At 36.4% G+C, this 20,670-nt stretch overlaps 1 protein-coding gene across 6 annotated transcripts in view; it reads right to left on the bottom strand.

Moving 5' to 3' along the window:
• The window catches only part of GRIA4 (glutamate ionotropic receptor AMPA type subunit 4), a 217,182-nt gene that overhangs the window by 43,068 nt on the left and 153,444 nt on the right, over positions 1 to 20,670 (bottom strand). For 5 of the 6 annotated variants that reach the window (XR_005259076.1, XM_038154861.1, XM_038154846.1 and 2 more), the window contains exons 10-13: positions 13,240 to 13,446; positions 6,593 to 6,963; positions 5,251 to 5,449; positions 201 to 448 (exon numbers count right to left, since the gene is read on the bottom strand). Coding sequence is in view for 5 of the 6 variants with exons in the window: in XM_038154861.1 (XP_038010789.1) it covers positions 201 to 448; positions 5,251 to 5,449; positions 6,593 to 6,963; positions 13,240 to 13,446 (1,025 nt within the window). In the remaining variant the exon portion in view is untranslated. Of the gene's footprint in view, positions 1 to 200; positions 449 to 5,250; positions 5,450 to 6,592; positions 6,964 to 13,239; positions 13,447 to 16,583; positions 19,633 to 20,670 lie in introns of those variants that run through there. The other variant, XM_038154874.1, reaches the window with a different exon arrangement.

The raw sequence follows: 20,670 nt of genomic DNA, 5'->3' as shown, positions 1-20,670 counted from the left end.
ACATTTGCCAACTATAGCTGCTCAATCCAAATTGCAATTAGAAATGGTTACCTTTGTTGATCAAAAAAAAAAATGAAATGGAAGAAAATAAAAATAACATACCATGTTCACACACAAAACAAAAAGAGCTATATCAGGGACATCAGGGAAGGTGGAATACTATAACAACACATTTTATATTGTTATACTATTCCACCCACCTTAATGGAGAACCCTTCGGTGTGGCTACGCCATATCCTTTGGAATCCAGATTTCCTCCCACTTTCATGGTGTCACATGGCTTTCGTTGCTCAATGTATTCATTCATGGTGGACTCCAGCAGGAAGGCAAACTTGCCCTTGGATTTGCGGACACGAGCTACTCCCTCTGCAGTAGTCCTAGTGAACACTGATGGCTCAGCTGATTTCATGTAGGTCCACATCTTTTCATACACTGCTATTTTTGATCTCTGGAGAAAATCAAAAACAAGTTAGAACAAAAGAATGTTGCAACATTTCAGAACGGCACTGCTCAAATAAAATCAATCATACTTAATTTTTCAGCCATTTGAGGTTGGGAAAATCTTGGAGAAGGGTTTGATTTGAATTCAATTATTTTAAAAGAGACAAGAAATAAAAGTATCAATACTATAGTAGCAGATATTTTTGAGTTTGGCTACCCTCTAGCAGTTAAAAAGAAACCTGCAAAGCTGAATTTACTGTTAAATAGAGGAAGTTCACACAGTCAATATGTTTTAGGGCATGATATATGAAATAGATGTCCACAATAAGCCTGTACTCTTGAGAGAAACAGTAAAATAATCTCATCCACTTCTCCTACCATCAAAACCACAATAGATTAAGTAAGATTTCTGCTTTCATGATTCAGAGTCCAGAACTGACCTGATTTATATTCAGAAATGCTATACAATATTTGAAGACATGGTTCACAGTAAAAGATGGAAACAGCAAGTTGGAGCAAATATTAAAGGAAGTAAAATGCCATAAGCATCTTTCTTAAAGAATTAGGTATGATTTTAGACCTGCAGTATCAGTGGATTTATTTTAAAGACTCTCATCCTGCCAATAACTGAGTAAGAAATGTACTGTCTCAAAGAACGCACAAGAATTCATGGCTTAGAGCGCATTAGTTGGAAATTTTCCTGTCTGAGAATGCATGGAGTAACTACAGGTAAATACTTAGCAAAAATAAAACTTCATAAAAAATTAAAGCAAATAAAAATTTTTCACTAAAAGAAAGGAAGGGAATGCTGTCAGGCTGAGAAGTTTCCCATGCTCATTAGATTGACTCAACAACTCCTTTGCTTCCTCCAGCAATAGGAATACATACATGCAAACCAGCAGTGTGTCAGCTGAACACTACACACTGTTTTTATAATAACAGATGGCACTTGTCTTCCCCTATGTATGCTGCAAAAAGGACTTTTTAACCTAATGCTCAAGTCAGCTTTTATTTGAGTCAAGAGGAGTTTCTAGCTAAGCAAGATTTGGTCTATGAGCCAGTTCCTAAACTGTGCTGAGCACTCCAAGAAAATATTCATTATTCTAACCCCCCCCCCCCCCCCCCCCCCCCCCCCCAAAAAAGGCATTAGATTATTTAAACAAATACAAAATCCTATAATCTTAGTATTATATAAATTAAAAATGGCTTTAAGAAGCCTGGAACTGAGCCTTTTTTATATATGAGCGTAATTTCCCTGAAGCACTTTTTTTACCAATTACTGACTGACTGTACTATTACTTAGAAAATAATTTGTTAGGGACCTAAGTCTATATTGAAAATAAGTGGCATTTAACTAAAACTCTTCAATAAAAATGGCATATAGCAGAAAATCATAAATTATGCTTTCCTTTTTTAATTTGTCTGTATGCATAATTTTATCTTTCTGTCAAATATAATAGCATTTGAATCAACAACAGCTGTGTATGTCCATAATCACATCCTGACTTGTCACCCTTTCTTTCACTGTAGTCACAGCTATTTTACATTTACATAATAGTGGCTGGGAGCAGAGCATAAACTAAACCACCAATGGATTCTTTTTGCTTTACGCTGATGTAATTACACGGATTTAAATTTACAGGAAAAAAAATGGAAGAGAGTAGTAATAAATCAGTCATAATTTCAAGAGTATTTTCTTGCCTTTGTCTGCCTTCACTTCCAAGCATTTCTCTCATCTTAACATCCATTACATCTATTTCTTTATAAAGTAACCATATGATAGGTCACTTTCATTTATAACTTTATGCAGCACATAAAACAGCTTGATTAGTAACAGGAAACACTGCCCTACATCAATTGAAAACGGCTGAATTTAATTTTTTTTTCTTTTAGAATCTAGTCTCCCTTGCCTATGAAAATAGAAAAATATGGAAAGTCTAGCAAGGTATCTGCTCTCTAACATTTTCTTCTCCCAAACTTTCATTTGTTTGCATTCAATTTCTACATGTCAACTCAGAGTGAAAATTGAAGAGTGAACTAAAAAATATTTTCTATTATCATATGAGAAAACATTGCAGCTTTCCCTGCAGTCAGCCAAGCTGGGATAATTTTAATTTTGGGCTTTTCTGAGTAGTACTGCTAAAACTAACTGCTTTCCCTCTTGAGCAATCTGCCTGGAAAATACAACTCTCACTGCATGTAAACCAGAAAATAGGAGTGTATAACAGCTAAGAGTATCAAAATTTCTCTTTATGTTGGCTTAAAAATGATTTTCCCTTTTCTGCTTTCAATCCAGATTTAAAACAGGCTGAAGAGGTGTTCAGAGTTTCTGACATTTTGATCAGAAATGACAAAATAATGAGAAAATGTCCTGAAGGCTCATTTTCAGCCAGATAATCACCACTGACAGAAAAATTAATTCTAATACCAAAAAATGGTATTGCTTCCAAACCCACAAAATGTTTGACTTGGCACACAAATCTTCTTGTATTATTGTTTCAGGCTAGGTCTTAATTTACGTATTATGAAAACAGCTTTTGTGTAAATATTGTCTGTCGATATTTTATCTTTCTCCCTGTTTTGTGAAAAATATGTTTAGAAATAGCACATGAAGTATCATTAAGAATCACTATATTGTAAGAGAGTTTAGAAATCTTTTGAAAGCAGGGCCTCAAATGCACCATTTTAAAGAAAGCAATCAACACAGTTTAAATATTCATTAAGCTTCTGATTTTGCATATGCAATAGTATTTAGTATTTGTGGTTTATTTTGAAGTTTCCCTCTGTATTTTAAAAGAAAAGAAAAAATAAAAAGGGCAACATTGATTTTCTTTCTTTTTTCTCTTAGCCCTTTAAGATTGAAGTGAAAGAAGGGCTGTCACCTTAGACATTTTTACTCCATTGTAGTATCTGCTCTTTAAATGACAACTTGCATAAAATACTGAAAGACTTTCTGTTTTTACAGGATGTTTTAAAAGAGCCATGAAATTTTTGTGACCAATATTGTTTCTACATCAAAATATCTGATCTCATTACTTCAATACTTGTGCAAGTATTTTGAAACTCTTAAGAAAATAATTCCAGTCCTTTGTTCTCTACTATTTCTTTGAGAATTAATTTTTGCATACCATTGCCTAGCAAATTTGCAAGCACTAGATACTGTTGAAAATGCAACGAGTTAATAAATACAAAGTTACATAAATCTGCCTGACCATCAGCATCATGTTTTTAAGTATCATCACAGCTTCATTTGAGTAGAAAGAACTATTTGTACCCATATATTGTGGTTACCATCTCAACTTATTATGGACTGAAACTTGAGTTCCAAGAATAAAATATCTAACTTTCCACAAAAAGAACTTGAAATGTGTTTATGGGTGAAACATAGGTGAATATAAATAATTAGTAGGAGGGACTGTACTCATTAAAAAAAATGTAAGACAGTTGTAGTTAGAAACCTTTTAGTGAACAGTGTCCATTACAAATGAGGTACCATTCAGCTGGATCCTTCCAGAGTTCGAGTAAAGAGGGAGACACTTGAATGTGTGTTCTATTTCATCATAACACACACATCTCACACAGGATGCACAGGGCTGCTTTTCTTTCTCCAGTGTCTACAGAAGAAATCTAGAAAACTGGGTTAAACTGAACTCCTTGATCAGTTTCATGATACGAAGGTCCAATCACTGTGTTTGTTAAGTGAAATCTATATCTTATAAATCATCTTTCTGCAGCTAATAGAACAGATTTGCAAGCTCTTCTATAGGGACATTTGTTGCAATAAAAAGGTTATTTCACTTGTGACACTGTCTTTGAATGGATATTGTCTTTAGTTTCCAAATGGCATTGAAAATTTTGTTAATGGCGTACTGAGTTCAGTTTGGCCAAATTGAAAACAGTGAAGGTGCGTGTAAGTAACTAACAGAACTCCTTTCAATTAGGCAATTAGAAGAATTTTTCATTCCATCTTCCCAACTTCTAAAAATCCCTTAATCTCCACATTTCAGCTAAATAATGGTCTAATTAGTTGTGCAATTTTCAAGGAAGGGTTACTGGCTCACAGCATTTGTTCAGAGCTGTGTTAAAACACTAAACTCACTTTGGTCAGCTGAGCTTAACTTTCATCTGCTGGAGTCATGAAATGTAGCAGGAAGGACTGTTTATTATGTGCTGCCTGTGATGTCCAACTCCCTGCTTTCCAGCTGGCAAATGATGAGGACTACATACCAACCACACTAATGCAGGAAAGCAAATGACAATGAAGTAATCAATAGAGACAGCACAGGCATATGAATGGCTATTTAGGCTATTTCCTAATGCTCCAACCACATCCCCTCGAGTTAAATTTTCTCTTTATAATCCATCTGAAAGTCAGCAAATTAAAAAATGCATTTCCTGCCACCACCCAAGACCCTAAAGCAAAATGCACGCAGCCAAATCCATAAGCAGAAACAAAACCTGCAAGACTCCACTTTACCATCATAGGCTTTCAATGCTGTACATCACTTCAGTACTGCAGCTTCACATGAATCAATAGTGCAATGCTGCTTTAATTATCACTTGCTTCAATATCCCCCTGGGCATCTCTTCTGCATCTCTTTTTTTTTGACAGGATCAATAAGCTTTCCACAGATTAAAAATCTGAAAACTCCAACAAATGGTCTTGTGGGGGTAAAAATGTAGCTAAAGCATTTCAGGAGTTACAAAACCATACTGCATATAATTGCAAAGCCACATTATTTCACATTTCCGAGCATCTTGTAAGAGTGGTTGGTAGGGATAGCTGCTCTAATGGACGCGCCAACTTACTCTGAAGAACTCTTTGGTTGACCCTGAGTCCAGTGTCCCGTAAGCAATTTCGGTTTGTTTGGCAAGGTCTTCTGCACTCTCTATGGGGGATACCATTCGCTCAACAGTCAAGAAAGCAGCGAGGTTAGCAGTGTAGGATGAAATAATGATGAGCGTGAAGAACCACCAGACACCTCCGACAATGCGACCTGAGAGGGATCTAAACATGAATAAGATAATGCACTTTTTCCTGTCCTTTAGCCACGAAAAGTGAGAGCGAGAGAGAGAGAGAGAGAGTGAAGGCACCATTATTGCTGAACATTTGCCATTAAGCAACAATCAATGGGAAGAAGATCATTTGCATTTTAAATATTAATAGATGCTTCTACTCTAGAAACTTAATGTTTACAGTGTATTCCACTGTAACAATGTGTACATTGAACATTCACATATTTCTTCTTTAAAAAGCAAGAATTTTGTGAAAGAAGAGACATTTCTGTTAAGTAAAAAATTATATTTTCCTTTTCAATACCTGCAATTTAATGAGAAGGTTATTTAGGAGCAAGGCACATCCACTCTTAATCAGTAGCAGTTTTATTGCTAACTTCAATAATAAAAGGACTAAGCCAATGCTGAACACTCAAAATTTCACTGCAAATGGCTAAAATGAAGCCTTTAAGTTTGAAAGACTGGGTCATACTATTTAATTAAAAATTTTTAGTTACTGCCCACTAAAGTTCCAAAACCTCGTAAAATGTTGAGAAATTCAGGACCGCATGTATTACACTAATAATGTGCTAGATGATCATATATTTTAGGACTAATCACGTATTATAGGAGCAAACGTGGTAGATCTGAGGTATGTGCTCTGTTGCTCTAAGAGCAACACAGTGTGGCTTCTCAGAAACAGTAAAATATTGTCTCTCACAGACAGCAATATTTGTGAAACAGCTGTAGGACTTGAAACAGAAGTGGGAAATTCCTTGATGCAAGGCAGGTATTCAGCACAACTATATGCATTTCATGGTTGTAACACAATGGAACTAATCTAGCAACAACACAGTTCTTCAGAAGTCAACCCAGTGGAATTTCCCGTGTGAACCTGCTGTTTCTGACAGCTGTTTGGGGTTTATGCACATTGACATTGGTAAAATAATAGTTATGACTGAAATTTAAAGTAGATTATCTGTTGTTCTTATCATGGCTATTAAAAAAGAAAAAGAAAAAAAAAGAAAAAGAAAAACAAAGAAAAAGAAAAGTTTGAAGAATGAACTTCAAAACACTGTCAGGAAAATTAATGAAAGAAGGTTTTATGCTTCAGTGTTGAAGATAAAATGCAAATGTAAAAAGATTTGACACAAACCTTGGGGAAATATCACATCCTTGTTGCATAAAGGCACCCAGGGAAAACCAGAGGCTGTTGAATATGCCAAACTCATTGGGAGGCTGGTCACTGGGTCCTTCTTTCCCATCCTCTGGTTCTTCTGTGTGCCACTCATATGGACTAAACCTGCTAACTAGGAACAGGACCACACTGACACCAATGTAGGCAAAGACTATGCACATCCAGATCTCATACGCCAAAGGGTCCAAGAAGGAAAACACTCCTGGTTTAGATTTCTGGGGCTTTTTGATCATAATGGATATCCCCAAACTCATAAAAGGCTTAGAAAAATCAATGACCTCTTCTCGTACCAAAGTGATGGTCAGAGGCGCAACAGCAATCTCTGCTTTCTATAAAGAAAAAAGAAATATAGATGTATAGATTAATTGATGTGTGCTTATATACTTGGTAAGCAGCTAATTCCAAAGGTAGGTTATTAACATTAGGACACTGTGGCTTAAATGCTTTGTAGCATTTTTCTCTTTCTTTCTATCACACTGCATTTACTCAATATGCTTTCAGTAGAACATACACATTGCAGGTTTTTATTTTACAGAATTATACAAATACTTAAATTTTCTGCTAAGTAGTAGACTCTTAAATCTTATAGAGGTGAGCAGCAGTATAGGAAGATCATTTTAGGCATTAATTTAGATTTAAATACAGGAATTCAAGAAAGAATGGAAAATGAGAATGACCCTATTGTCACTGAATGTATAGAGACTTTTGAATTGTTATATTTTGGTAAGACAAAATAATATTTTGAGGTAAAGCAGATCACAGACTCAAGAAAGCTCCAAATGGCATGAGGCTGCAAAAGTGATTAACTGTTGCTGTGATTTCACCAAACTGCACAGAGCTGTCTCAAGGGACACATAGCCTAATAAGACTGAATTAGGTTTTAAACAGCAAAAAATTGCAAGTATACAGGAAATAGGTGTGCAAAATCACATGCTAAAAGGATAAAATGTGTGCTGAATCCATTCCCACTAGTGTCAGGAATATTTTTTAAATGTATTTCTGACGTGTTTTTTGGATGACAATGCCAATCTTGAATGAATCATTATTGATGGAGGTGATTATGCTAACAATGATGTCTGTATGCACCATAAAATATTGGAGCTAAGCTAATGGATCACTTTTCTCCTTAGGGATGCTACACTACATTAAGGTTTGTTCCTTGCCTAACCTTGCCTTTTAGACTAAAGCTGTCATTACAGCAGTGCTTCAGATGGGAATTGTGTGGGGACCTGGGTCAAAGGATGCACCTCTGAGAGGGGAACAGATTCAAGAGCTCCTGAAACCTGTGTCCTGTTCATCATCATGGTGCTGTGTCTAGGTACAGTCACATAGCAGAGCCCGTGCTCTGTGACCTATGTGGACTTCTATATAGCTTATGGCTCAGGAGAGTAACTGTATTTTGTGAACACTTTATTGTTTCAATGAGGTTAAAACATGCTGAAAAATAAGGATGTGCTCAAATAGTTTAATCCAGTGTTATGTAAATAGCTTGTGTGCCAAAGAAAATATTGAAAAAGGGCTTTTTTGTCATCTTACAACTTTGAAACAGGTAAATGCATTTAGAAAATTTTGTGGTTTTTATTTTATGCACTAATTCATATGTAGCCATATATGTTTTATGCAATTTAATTTTCAACCAATGTTGGGTAGTTAAAAATTAAACCTATTTTGGCAGCTTTGCAATTGTAAATAATTCAAAAGAACTGACTCATTCAATGGCCCAAAATGCACATTTGTATTAAGATGGCTGTATATTAATCATCAGATTATAACTGTCATTCTGAAATAGTTTTGATGCAAACACTTACCAGAATTTTATATAAAGATATTACATTTTAAGCAATGCATCTGAAATCACAATTTTGCAAAGGTATCAGAAATTACCTCTGGTGCTAATGTCTCAGGTAAACATAATGATAACACTGCTAATTCTCTGAATTTTAATTTACATTTTGTTATACAAGGCATTTTTTTAAAATTTGGCTTCTTAATGCCTTGTGATTACCTAAATCAGGCTGAAATAGATGTTTTATGAAAACAGCTGTTCTATGAGAAGGGTAACATGTCTAAAATATATTTTTAACTAGCCTGAAAATTATAAAGTAAACTTAGTTTCTGTAGTCTAAAGACTGTAGGATGGTTTGAGCTACTGGCTTTTCTGCATAGTTTTTCTTCATCTCACTCATAAGTAGCTTTTCTCCAGAAGAATGGTTTCCTTCTTTAGAGTCAACATCCTTTGCATTTCTAAATTTCGATTATTGAGAATGCCTAATATGGAGTCCTTTAATTAAGCAAAAGACTCATGGCAACCGTGATCTCTTCCTGCCAATCCTCTCTGTGTTTGTCACACGGTGGTATCTTCATTAACGCAGTGTAAATGACTGGTCACTGGTCTTCAAAGCTGCTGGCTAACAGGGTTTTTTTGTGTCTGCAGATTTCTACTGGGGTTAGAACAAGATTCCTGGGGGTTGTTAGTTCTCACAGTGTGAGCTGGAAAAGTGACATCGCCATGTTAGTGTGAATTGAGGAGATTTTGAATATGTACTTAGCATATTGCATATTATATGTGAAATGCTGGAGAGGATTTATCTTACCAAATTAAAATGCTCAAATAGGGTATGCAGAACTTGAACAACATCAGAACTGCTGCTTACAGTACTTGAAGGAGTTAAAGAGGAGAAATAGGAACTTTACCCATTTTTTACAATAGTGATCTAGTATCAGATAATTCATAATTTAGATAAATCAATTTTATGCCAAGAAATCTAAAAAGAAAATATATAGCTAGGTCATAATTAAATGCCAAAAAATTGGAGAAACTACAGCCCCCCAGACTGATCCTATTATTATTTTTGTAAGACTATTGTGTGCCATGTAAAGCCTACATAAACTCTTCATTGCAAAAGCTAAATAATGAAAATAGCTGTTCATGATAATTATCAGCGTTTGTGCTTTGCCCAGTTAACATACACCATATAATTATGGATTTAAATGATTAACAATATAACTATGGTGCAAAAACAATTAATGATTTTGTTGCCATTGAAATCTGTTTTGACAAAGACTAATGATACTTCGCAGTTGAATCAACTGCATCTGTAACAGCATTCCAATCAAGGCTCCACCATTACGAAGTACAGATGCATTCTGGATCCTTCCAATATTATAGAAGGAGACAAGATTGATTCTGATGGAAAGAGACATTTTCTTTTCCAGAATATATAATTATTATAACATTGTGAATAAAATTTTTATGCTTGGTACAAGTATCGTGAAGGTAGTAAAGCTATCTGAGAAAAATAATGCAGAAACAGATTTTAATCTCAGAAGCTCATGGCTTCTGAGATGTCAAACAGAAATGAGTCGTGACCTTTTGTGTTAAGCAGTGAAAGAAAAGCATTCTGTGTCAGGAGAATGAATATTTAATTGGAGCTGACTGCTAGTGAATTTGGAAAAACCTGTTACATGTGCTTCCTGGCATTTCATCCCCAGCCAGCATTTCTTCTGTGAGCTAGATATCAAGGCAAATAGAATCCACATGGACCACTGCATGGTTGTGGATTCAGCAGGGACAAATTACCAAGATTTCCTTGTAGTTTTTAATAATGTGTTAAAAACAAAACAGGAAAATTAGCAACCATCCCCACCATGACATTCTGCGCAATCTTATGAAAACTGTACCACTCAGTATTTTATATGATGTTTCCTCTGGGACATGATGGAAAAATCAACCATAGGGTTTAGGAAATGACTATGCTGCTCTGTGCAGAACCTGAGTGTTCAGGTACCAGAACAACCTCTGGTGCATACAGATCTTAAAGGAACATGGGATAAAATTTTCACATGCCCATTCTCAGTTCAGGATAGGGCTAAGGGGCTTTGGGGTATGATGGTAAGAGCAAGAGAGGAGAGGAAGATTTTGTGTTGTACGGAAAGAGTCCAATCTCACCAGCCAGAGCAAAACTGTCTGTTAATCCATTAACATGGTTGGGAATTAAAAGCTGTAAAATGTTTCCCAAACAGATCATCTTGTCAACTTGCTAATTCAGTTGCAAATTCTCTCCCAGTCCTGGCTGCAAATAAAAAGCCTTGCTTGAAACACAGCCAACTACTCAGACTATTTGTGTTTATGATTAGGGAATCTATCAGAGAAGATGAACATACTCTTCTTCTAGCAGAGCTTTGCAGCAAAGTCTCTGGCTGACTGATTTTTCTGTTTCCTCCTAGGCCAGGGAACCTGATGCTGTGTAAATTGTCTGGCAAGGACTCAAGGAATTTGCAGGGAGGATGCTCTTGATGGATTCCCTGTGGAAATCTTTAGCAGAAAACTTTGTAAGTAACAGAAAGAACAATTTCCTTTAAAGCTACACCTGTAGAAGTACATTAAGCATGCTTGGTGTAGCTCTTGGCCTTGAGGCCCAGCAGCACTGGACAGGCCGCATCGCTGCCATGAAAGTCACCCGACCTCTAAACCTGCATGGCCTCATTCGAGCTGCTTGTAGGGAAAGGTCTCTGCTCTATCCCAGGGTCCAGCTGGGCTCAGGAATTGTTTTGGACAGTAATTATGGGCCAAGAATGTACTAGAGACCATTCTTGCAATCTAGCAGATTAGTCAGGCAAATTCTGAAGCAGAGAGACATTCCCTGGTGCCATTGATACACCAGGATAGATACAGCCTCAAGGAGCCTTATGACAGTGGAGCAAATGTCCTGGGAAACAGCTGACTTCAGTAAAAAAGCAGCTCCAAGAGCTTTGCTGCAGCTCATTCCCAGGGCCCAGTCCCAGAATCGCAGAGACTGCAGCCATCCTAAACAGATAGCTGGAAAGAGCCTCCTCCTCCTCACTCTTTTCCATTACAAAAAATGAAGTGTTGGCCTTGTATTCTGGGCTGGCCTTCTTCATGGGGGTAATTTGCAACAGGCTCCTCATGCCTGTGAACTTTACTGCTTTCAGCTCTGTTAAGAGCTGCAGGTGTTGACACATCTGTGTGAGCTTCCTTACAACACTTTTTATTTCAGGCTAGTCCTAGGGCAGCTTGGGATTGATGAGGGAAATTTATTAACATGAAAGAAGGAAAAAAATACCCCGTACAAACAGAAAATAAAGTGTAATATCAAGTTTCCTCTATAATTTTCAACTAGATGACAGGCCACTAAAACTGTACATCTGAACAAAAGAGTTTTGTCTTAAAAAGTAACATTTCTTGGATAATTGAAAAAACATTCTAACATAAAACAGTGCTTGGCCATTGATGTTCATGGGTTTGCTATTGCAATTAAAAGCCAGAGAAGGAATAACCTCTGTACTTGATAAAATAATTCTGAAAAATCTTTATCTTTTACTATCCTAAGAGTTGAGCTGCTTTCAAGACACTGAAGTAGATATACATGCTTGGTGAGATTCAGTGTTTCTACTCTTTAAAGAGAAAATTGAAGTTGGCTCCTTCACGAACTTCAAAGATCATGGAGAGTTTTGTGAACCTGATATAACCTTTCCATTCCAATAGGGCAGGGAGATCACTGAAATTCTGGGGCAACATTTCCCACACTCCTGCAGCACAGAGACTGTTTCATTCTGCAGAGTCCCTTGAACTGATGCTAATGGACAATTTATCGGCTATGCTAAACTGGCAGAAGGGAACTGAAATGGAACTGCTACAAAAGCCACGAGGCCTTTGCAAGGTACAGCCTGAACTGCCAGTGGAATTGTGAAAAATGCAACTGGGGATGGATCAACTGGTATACAGGAATTTTTTATGGGGAAGTTGAGGCATGTTATGAGTTCTTGGGTGGAAATATTCACATCTGAGTAGTTTGAGGATTTTTTTTTATTCTTTCACTGAATTAAAAATTTCTCTGAGAATTCTGAACTGTTCTCGGTCCACATACTAGCAATTGTAGTCATCAGCAAGCTCAGCTCTGAGTTTTGCTACTTTTGATAACAGCAGATATTGAAAATATTTATTTAGGTTTGTTTGGGCTGGTTTCTTTTAAATATTGGAATTTTAAGTGTCAACGGAATTTCCAACTATTATGGTATTTTGAAGAGTCCTTCCCCAGAGCACTCTATAACATAATGCTCTCAGTTGTTAAACTTACCAGGTTGGATCTTAAATTTTATTATTGATGGTAATCTTAAAAGTCTGTCTTCATTGTGAACTGCCTAATCATGCACTTGACTGTAGTGGTTTATTACCTATGTTTAATATATATGATAGTGGATTTTTCATTTCTCAAACTAGACCAAGAATCCCATCTTTTTAAAAAGATCTGTCCACACTTCCATGAAAATGAATTAATGAGTGATATTCTTCCCAATCAAGTTTTACAGCATGTCAAGAATAGATGGTCTCTAACATTAATGAATTTTTAAGGGATATACAAACTATGGATGTTCTAATGTTTTAAGGTACTAATTGAATAAATAGTAGAACTTGCATGAAACTATTAAATTTTATCTTGAAAATAAGTAAAAACTCACAGACCTGGAACAAGATTCTATTTCTTTTCTGTGACCCCAAGATTAAATAAAATGCACATATACTTCCTATTTTATGACTTATACTATCATAAATTAAATCCTGCTTCAAAAATTGGTATGCTTACCCCATAAACAAGTTCTCCCACCATCCCATTCCAGATTTTTGTCTCTGGATCCCTTGCTCCATATTTTCCATCAGGAACAATGGCAATTTTGTACTTGATACCAATATGTTTTGCAATTTCTGATGCCAGATCTACACAGTATCCTTCAAACTTGTCATTCCCTTCAAACGTATCATGGTTTTTCTTGAACATAACATATGGGGCTTCCTATAATGAAAGAAGTAGAACTGTAAAGGAGAAGTGTACCAAATATAGTCTGAAAAAAAACAAACATGTCATGAACTGACTGAACAACACGCAATTTATAAAAAGTTCATGGACAGTATTAGCACGTTTAAATTAAAATGTATGAACAGAAATCCTTCTGGCAAGATATACTCTTCATACTAATTTGGGTTATACATTTCACAAGAATTATCGACCTTACTTTGTTTTAAATGACAGACCTTAGTGCAGTATATGGTAAATTTAAAGCAGGAATAGAGGTTGGGCCTATACAGTACAAAGGGCTGTGAGATCATGAAGGTACAATGTATACTTCTGATTTCAGTGAATAAGCATATCCTTCAACATAGTGGAGTTACTGCCTATGTAATTTCAGATGTAGAGCCTGAGTGGCATCATTTCTTGAGGTTTAGAATGTATAGTTCCTAAGAGGCTACATACATTTTAGTGAGAACATAGAAACACACTCCCAAGAAAATATGCATCTTCCCTTTAAAATAAACAGTGCAAATTCTGCAAGGTTGTTTAGGATGAACTTAAGTGATATGCATGGACAAGAATGGTATTGTGTTGACAGTGACTTTACATGTTGTATGAAAAAGAAGTACCAAATATTTTGGGACAGTGAGTGCCATTGAGAACGAGAAGAACCTGTCTTGAAGAGTGTATATTGCATTCCCTGCGTAAACCATACTATCACAATAGTGAACATTATGCAACTGGGAAATCAAGGTAATTTTTCTTTTTAGCTCTATGTGAATTCAGACTTTAGAAATTATTAAGTAAAACTATACTTTCTGATGGTATTTTAAATTACTTCCCATAATTCATATTCAGAGCCAGTTCCAGATAAAATATTTGTTTAATATAAAGGGTAATTTAGGTCACCCCTTATTTGAATTTACATCACAAAATACTGGCACAACTTAAGTTTTCTCTGCACTATTCCTGGAAAATGTTGGTCTTTTGACACTAACCTTGGTAGTATTCTGCCCCATTCCCATCTTTCCTACAGATATAATAAGCACAAGAATAAAAAGAAATTTAAACCGGTAGTGCAGCAATGCCTGCCTCACTGAAACTACAAGATCATCTGTAAGCAACAACAATTTTGTAACCTCTATTACATGTCTAACAAGGGAGGATAGGTGGTATTACATGAATGCAGTGCAGTGAGTGCCTTTGTCTGTATAGAGTTTGCATCTTCAGAGGAAAACTGCTGAGCATTACCATCAGACTGCACCTTTTCTTTTATTCTTATTCCTACTTAAATTACCTTGATCTCAACCCCTGGTCTTCTAGAGGGAGAGAGTAAGAAAAGCAGAAAGATCTTGATCTCTGCAGTGGTTTTTGATTTTTGGAAGTATTTTGGCCACGTGTATAAAATGTTCCTCCCTCACAAAGGCTTTTTGTTCGCTTGAGAGGAAGAGCCAAAATCTCTGCCTTTCCACATGTATTATTGCACATAAAAAGGTTTAAAATAAACAGAGGTGAAAAATATTCTGTCCTGTCTGTGATTTAGCCAGCTGCTTGCTAGAAGGGCAACCAAGTCTGTCCACTGTCCTACATTTGTGAACTCTCCTTACAAGCTTCAGCTACATTGCTTGCTGCACTTCAAAAGCAAATTTGCTTTCCAAAGCCCAGAGTCAATGATTTCTAACTCTTCTGATTCAGCCATAGATCCCCAACCAAAGGCATGCAACTAGAGTTGCCCCAGGAGATAATTCTGGCAATGGACTCGAAGAAGACAGGCACAGTGTATACCAGATCAGCTTGCTCCTTCTTCCAAAACCCAGGCACTGTGCTTCTCCCTGCACCTCACCCCTGGCAGGGCTTCTGCGAAAAAAGCATTTTAACTGTTTCTGCACAGCAATGCCAAGTGACAGATGCCTAAATTTTTCTGTTAAAAGTTAAAAGGACTTCAGCCCTCTTAGGACTTCAGCCCTCTTACCCAGGAGTTCTGTGAGGGAATACTGAGATGGGAAGTGGAATGGCCCAATACTGTCCTTGGTAGGTACAAGCAGAGGCCATCCCATGCAGTCGAGTGACCACTAAGATCTGACAGGGATCTGTTGGGTACCTGGAGGAACTGCATTTGTTCTCTTCCCCATCCATCTCCCTTTCTTACACTGATCTCACTGATACAGATTAAAATACAGCAGGGAGTGTTTTTCATAATGCGATTTACTCTTATAGAGTAAAGTAGCATGCCTTGCTGTGACTGCTTTCAAAGAAGCAGCAACTGGGTATGATCTGCCAGTGTGGAATGGCACAATTTAAGATAACAGCAACATCTACTACCATTTGCTTACTATGTTGATCTTTCCCTCCTAACCTAATTTATATCTCTTGAATTCTTGTGCCTACTTTGCCTGCCAAGTAATCAGATATCTATTTTCAAGGTAGGATTTGATGGGGGAATGTGGGCAGGATTGCATGTAAGTTTCTGATAAAGACTATTTTTTAAAAAAAAGAAATCAAACAGTAGCCCTAGTTTTAAACCCTGTCCATTTCAGACTTTGAGGATGTCTCAAATTGATAAGGTGTTCAGTTATTATAATAAAAGGACACTGAAAGGCAAGTTTTACTGGTTTGCTAACTTACACAAATGAACTTTCAAGGTCACACTGTGAAGTCATGAAATATCTGAATTGATCAATAGCATGTACTTAGCCATATCTTGATGCTCTTTTCTATCTGTGGCCCTGAAAAAGACCTTTTTATGTTGTATGATCCGCTGCAACAGCATTTTTGAAGTTAGTAGTAATGTTGGTGTAATCATGGTAGTCTAAAAATGCAAGAGCTGCAAGTTGTCTGTGGTGAGGTATTATCTTCTATTAAATCAGCTGAAATAGCTGAAAACGTGGGCCTACTTTTTCATTGTTTCCAGTTTTAGCATCTTGTCTAATAGAAATATTATCTTTGCCCACCATCTTTGTACTTACTATATTTTTGGACTATGAGCTTTTAACCTACAGATATAAAACACACCTCTGACTTACTGCTGAATGAGGTTTCATATTGCAATATTTGCAAGATTTCACTGCTTAAGAATATTCTATGGAGTACTGCATCAAGGAAAAGTCCACATTGAAATGACCAATGACTAGCACGGAACAGATATTTGAAATGGTGCAAGCTTTACTTATATAATTCACAATTTCATAACAATACTTAACATTTGCAAATACAAGTTGATGACTGCAACAATTACCTTTATAGATGTAAACAGATCATTCCACCACATTGCCACAAATTCATGTGTACAGTTAAATGCTCACAACTGATGATTCATACTATAAGGGAAGTCGGACAAAGTAACTAACCCAAATAACAAACAGTTCTAAACTTGGTTCTCCTATTCCAAAGTGGATTTCAAAATATTCACCATTGAAAAAATAATTTGTAAAAGTGACAAGTATCTGTGCAAGGAAATTTCTAAATTTTAGAACAGGTGTGGGACACATTATCACACTTTATTCTGAAAGAAACTTCTGTAAATGTCAATGGAAGTTTTTTTTGATGACTTTTTTTCCTTTTTCTTTTTTTTTTTTTTATTCTGAATAAAGTGTCTAGGATTCGGTTTGAAGTCTTTATTATTTTCATGCAAAAATTTCATTTTTTTCTCCAGTCTACTGAAGGATTCAATTAATAAAGTTTTTTAATGAAAAAATATCTTTCTATTATGTGAAAAAAGTCTATAATTAGAATTTCTGAGGTAAGACTCTATCAAGAGCATATCAGTCAAAACAGTGATGGTGATTCTCAGTCACCTAATGAAAGTTGCCTATCATCTTAGATGCCCTAAGGTGACCTGCTTGACCTCAAGGTGCTGTTCTGCAGGTGCTTTGTGCTTGCCCTTTATAGATAGGTCTGATACCCTCAGCATAAGGCATCCACCTATAGGCCACTGAATCAGTTTCTAAATCTTTGTGGAATTACAATTTTGGGGCAAAACTTACCCCACATGCCTGGAAAAGTACATACACCAGCTAAAACATCCAGAGGGAGAGGTCACATATACAGCATGAGACAGGCAAGGGTCACCCTGTCAGTGTAAGAAATAAGGGACAGGCTGTGTATCCTTGAGCATCTTGAATGTCACTGAATGCAACTGAATCAATACCCTTTGTAAAGTCATCCACATCTAGGAGACTTGGTTGTGAACTGGATCCTGCCCCTGAAAGCTAATCTGCCAACACCAAGGATATCTCCTTCAGATATTGAAGTGTAAGCACAATGCAGATGCAGGTCCTCATCAAGCTTTGGTTTTTAAGGAATTCTGTGATTTTTAAGTTTTGCAGTCTCAGAGTTAAGTACAGAGCTGGCTCTATCATGAAAGGTATTGGAGAGTTTGGATTAGTCTTCTGAGCCTACTTCCTTAAATTCTACCTCAGCAACTTGGGACCATATTTCTGAACCTGCAAAATTAGAGATGATCATTCTCCCTGGCTAGACAAGTCCCTCGCTTTACCTTAGTGTTAGAGCAGGGCTGCAGAGCATCCCTTCTCCAGTCATGCAATGAGCCTACCGTGCATTCGGAGGCGTTACCATCCCACCCCAAAGGGAATGCTTCTGCACAGGTAGGAAATCTGTCCTTTCCAGAGTGCAGGAGGCTGTGTATCACATGAGGTGCAGAATAGGAGCTATAAATGGCAGTTGATAAAGAACATCAGCTGCCCCCTGCTGCCTTCTCTCTCTGGGCTGCTACTGCACCATGTAGCTAACTGGGGATAGGCTGAAAGCCTCAACCAAATATGTAAAATAACTTCTACATGCTCTCACTATGTTACAAATGAAGAAAACATTTTGCCAAGTAGAAAACATTGTACTAAGTTCTTTGGGTGCAGAGCTGATTCATTATAATGCAGTTTCTATGCAACAGGCATACAGCCACACTACAGCAAAGTAAGCATAGACACATAAAAGCTGAAGAAACAGAGGACAAATCAACTTGTGCTATTTGGCTTTAGGCAGAAATTAAAGCGAGCCATGCCGAAAACCTGTCAGCTTTTCCTATGCTGCCATGACATCTGTCTTTGAAGACTGAAAAGTCTGACAGCACTGCTTGCAGAAGCTTTTCAGTTTAATGTTGGAAAATATGCATGCAACCAAAATTAAATGTGTCATCTACAATGGTTCAACTTCCCTTCAACATGAAGAGGGCAATGAAGAGGTGAAAAAGTCTCTGTGGCATTTGCAACATAACAAAGAAGAGAAAAATAACAGGACTCTGAAAGTTATTTCAGTTAAATATTTCTTTTCTTTGTGTGTGTGATCATATGCTTGCAGATGCTAAATACATTGTCCTAGCAGGCCAATATTAAGAATCATGGTTCTATTCTGCCTTCAGCATCATGTGTGCAGCTCCCAGAGGAGTACATGGGAGATTGGCATGATAAGGCAGGATTCACCATATATTCTTATTCAAACCAAATTCCAATATATTTCTCTTGCACTGTGATTTTGAAACATGGAAAGTGGACAGTTTTGGTCAAGAAGCTGTGCTGCTTTCAATTAATTGCATTTATCCAAAAATGACATGCTGCATAAACACAGGGCATGCTTTGGAATATTAATTCAGGTTTTTGGTTTTGCAAATGATCCCACCAGTCCCTTCAATACAGGGGCTGGAAAAGTTCTTTTGAAGATAACATTTATTATGCACATCAAAATGCTTCAATGCAAACAGGACAGGCAAGATAACACATTTTAAAAGCTTTCTTGTTTTCCTTTTTTTTTCCTTTCTGGTGAACAGAAACGTTTTCTATTACTTTTCATTATTGTATTTTACTCTCTTCTCCTAAGCTTGGAGCTATTTATGGAAATTACAGTATTCATGAGTGAGAGCTTCAGTCAAAGGTATCAGGATTGGTTTGAGAGGAGAATTTCGACTGAAAGCTTGTAATTCACATAGTTCTCTTCTCAGCTTGGCAAAGTTGAAGGTTAACATCATCTGTTCTAGACATTTCAGATTAGTCACAGAACTTTTCTTGGTGGTTCAGTGCCTGGTCATCCAGTCAGAGGAACAGTAATCCATATGGAAAAATTAGCTCAATGTTACTAGACTGGTGGTTAATACTTGAGCCTTAGTTAGGAATGTTCGCAGCATCTTGGGACTCTTTTCTTCCTTGATCAATTTCTTAAAATAGGATTCTTCATCAGAGGCTGAAAAGAGGAGGACTGTACTGAAGTATATTTTTTTCCATCACCGAGTCTTTTTTTTTTTTTTTTTTTTAGGAAAAAGATACATATATTTAAAATTTCCCATGCAAAAATAAAATTGAAAGTTACACAATTTGGTTAGGAGTTACATTGTGAATTCCTGTATAGTAGTTTGGTTGTTTTGTATCCTGAAATGATAACCTTCAACAGGAGATTTGTTAAGACATAATCAATGCATAAATGCTGATACACTGCTGAAAATCTGGTAATTAACCGTATTTTTAGTTAGAAAATGTCTTGATGCTTTCCTTTGGATTACTTTAAACTCTGTATTGAGTTAGAAAAATCATTTCTTTATAACACCTACAGAATATTCCTTTCCATTGGAGACACAGTTTATTGGGTTAACATGTCTTGTCTAAATGAGGCAGGTGAAAAGGGCAGTGAACTGAGATGTAAAATCTTAAAAGCGGTCATGTAAAGGTCACCCTTTGCCAGTTGGCTTTGATAAACATCAGCTTTAAAGGGCATGTCTGACTTCAGAGGAAAAAAAAAGTTACATATTTTGTTTAAAATACAGATTTGTAAGAAACAATTGTTTTGAAAAATTGTGAATTAAAAATGTAGATGAATGAAGCAACTCATTCTCCTTTGCAACCACTCTTTAAAAATACAATAATCCTGGAAAATCAAACTTCAAATCTATATAGATTTTATTAAAATGGAAATTTTACTGCAATGCTGAATGAACATTAAGAATGCATCTACTAAATTCATGTTTTCATTCACAATTAAGAATAGATAATCCAGTTTTGACTGGCTGACTGAACCGTACTACTTAGAGCTTTAGCTCTTGCTAAAGTCAATTACTGAGTTTATAATTTACCAAGAAAAAGGGACACTGGCATTACAGTAATCTCATTTTATACCCTCTGTTCTATTATGTCATTTAAAGGTTTTGGGTTTTTCTTTTCTTCTAGTGTTCTGTGAGTAAAGATTTATCAATTAGAGGTTGTAAGAACTCATATCTCTGAGACTTAT

This window comes from Motacilla alba, chromosome 1 (assembly GCF_015832195.1).
Source record: "Motacilla alba alba isolate MOTALB_02 chromosome 1, Motacilla_alba_V1.0_pri, whole genome shotgun sequence".
NCBI lineage: Eukaryota > Metazoa > Chordata > Aves > Passeriformes > Motacillidae > Motacilla > Motacilla alba.
This window is presented reverse-complemented; position numbering and strand designations above follow the sequence as displayed.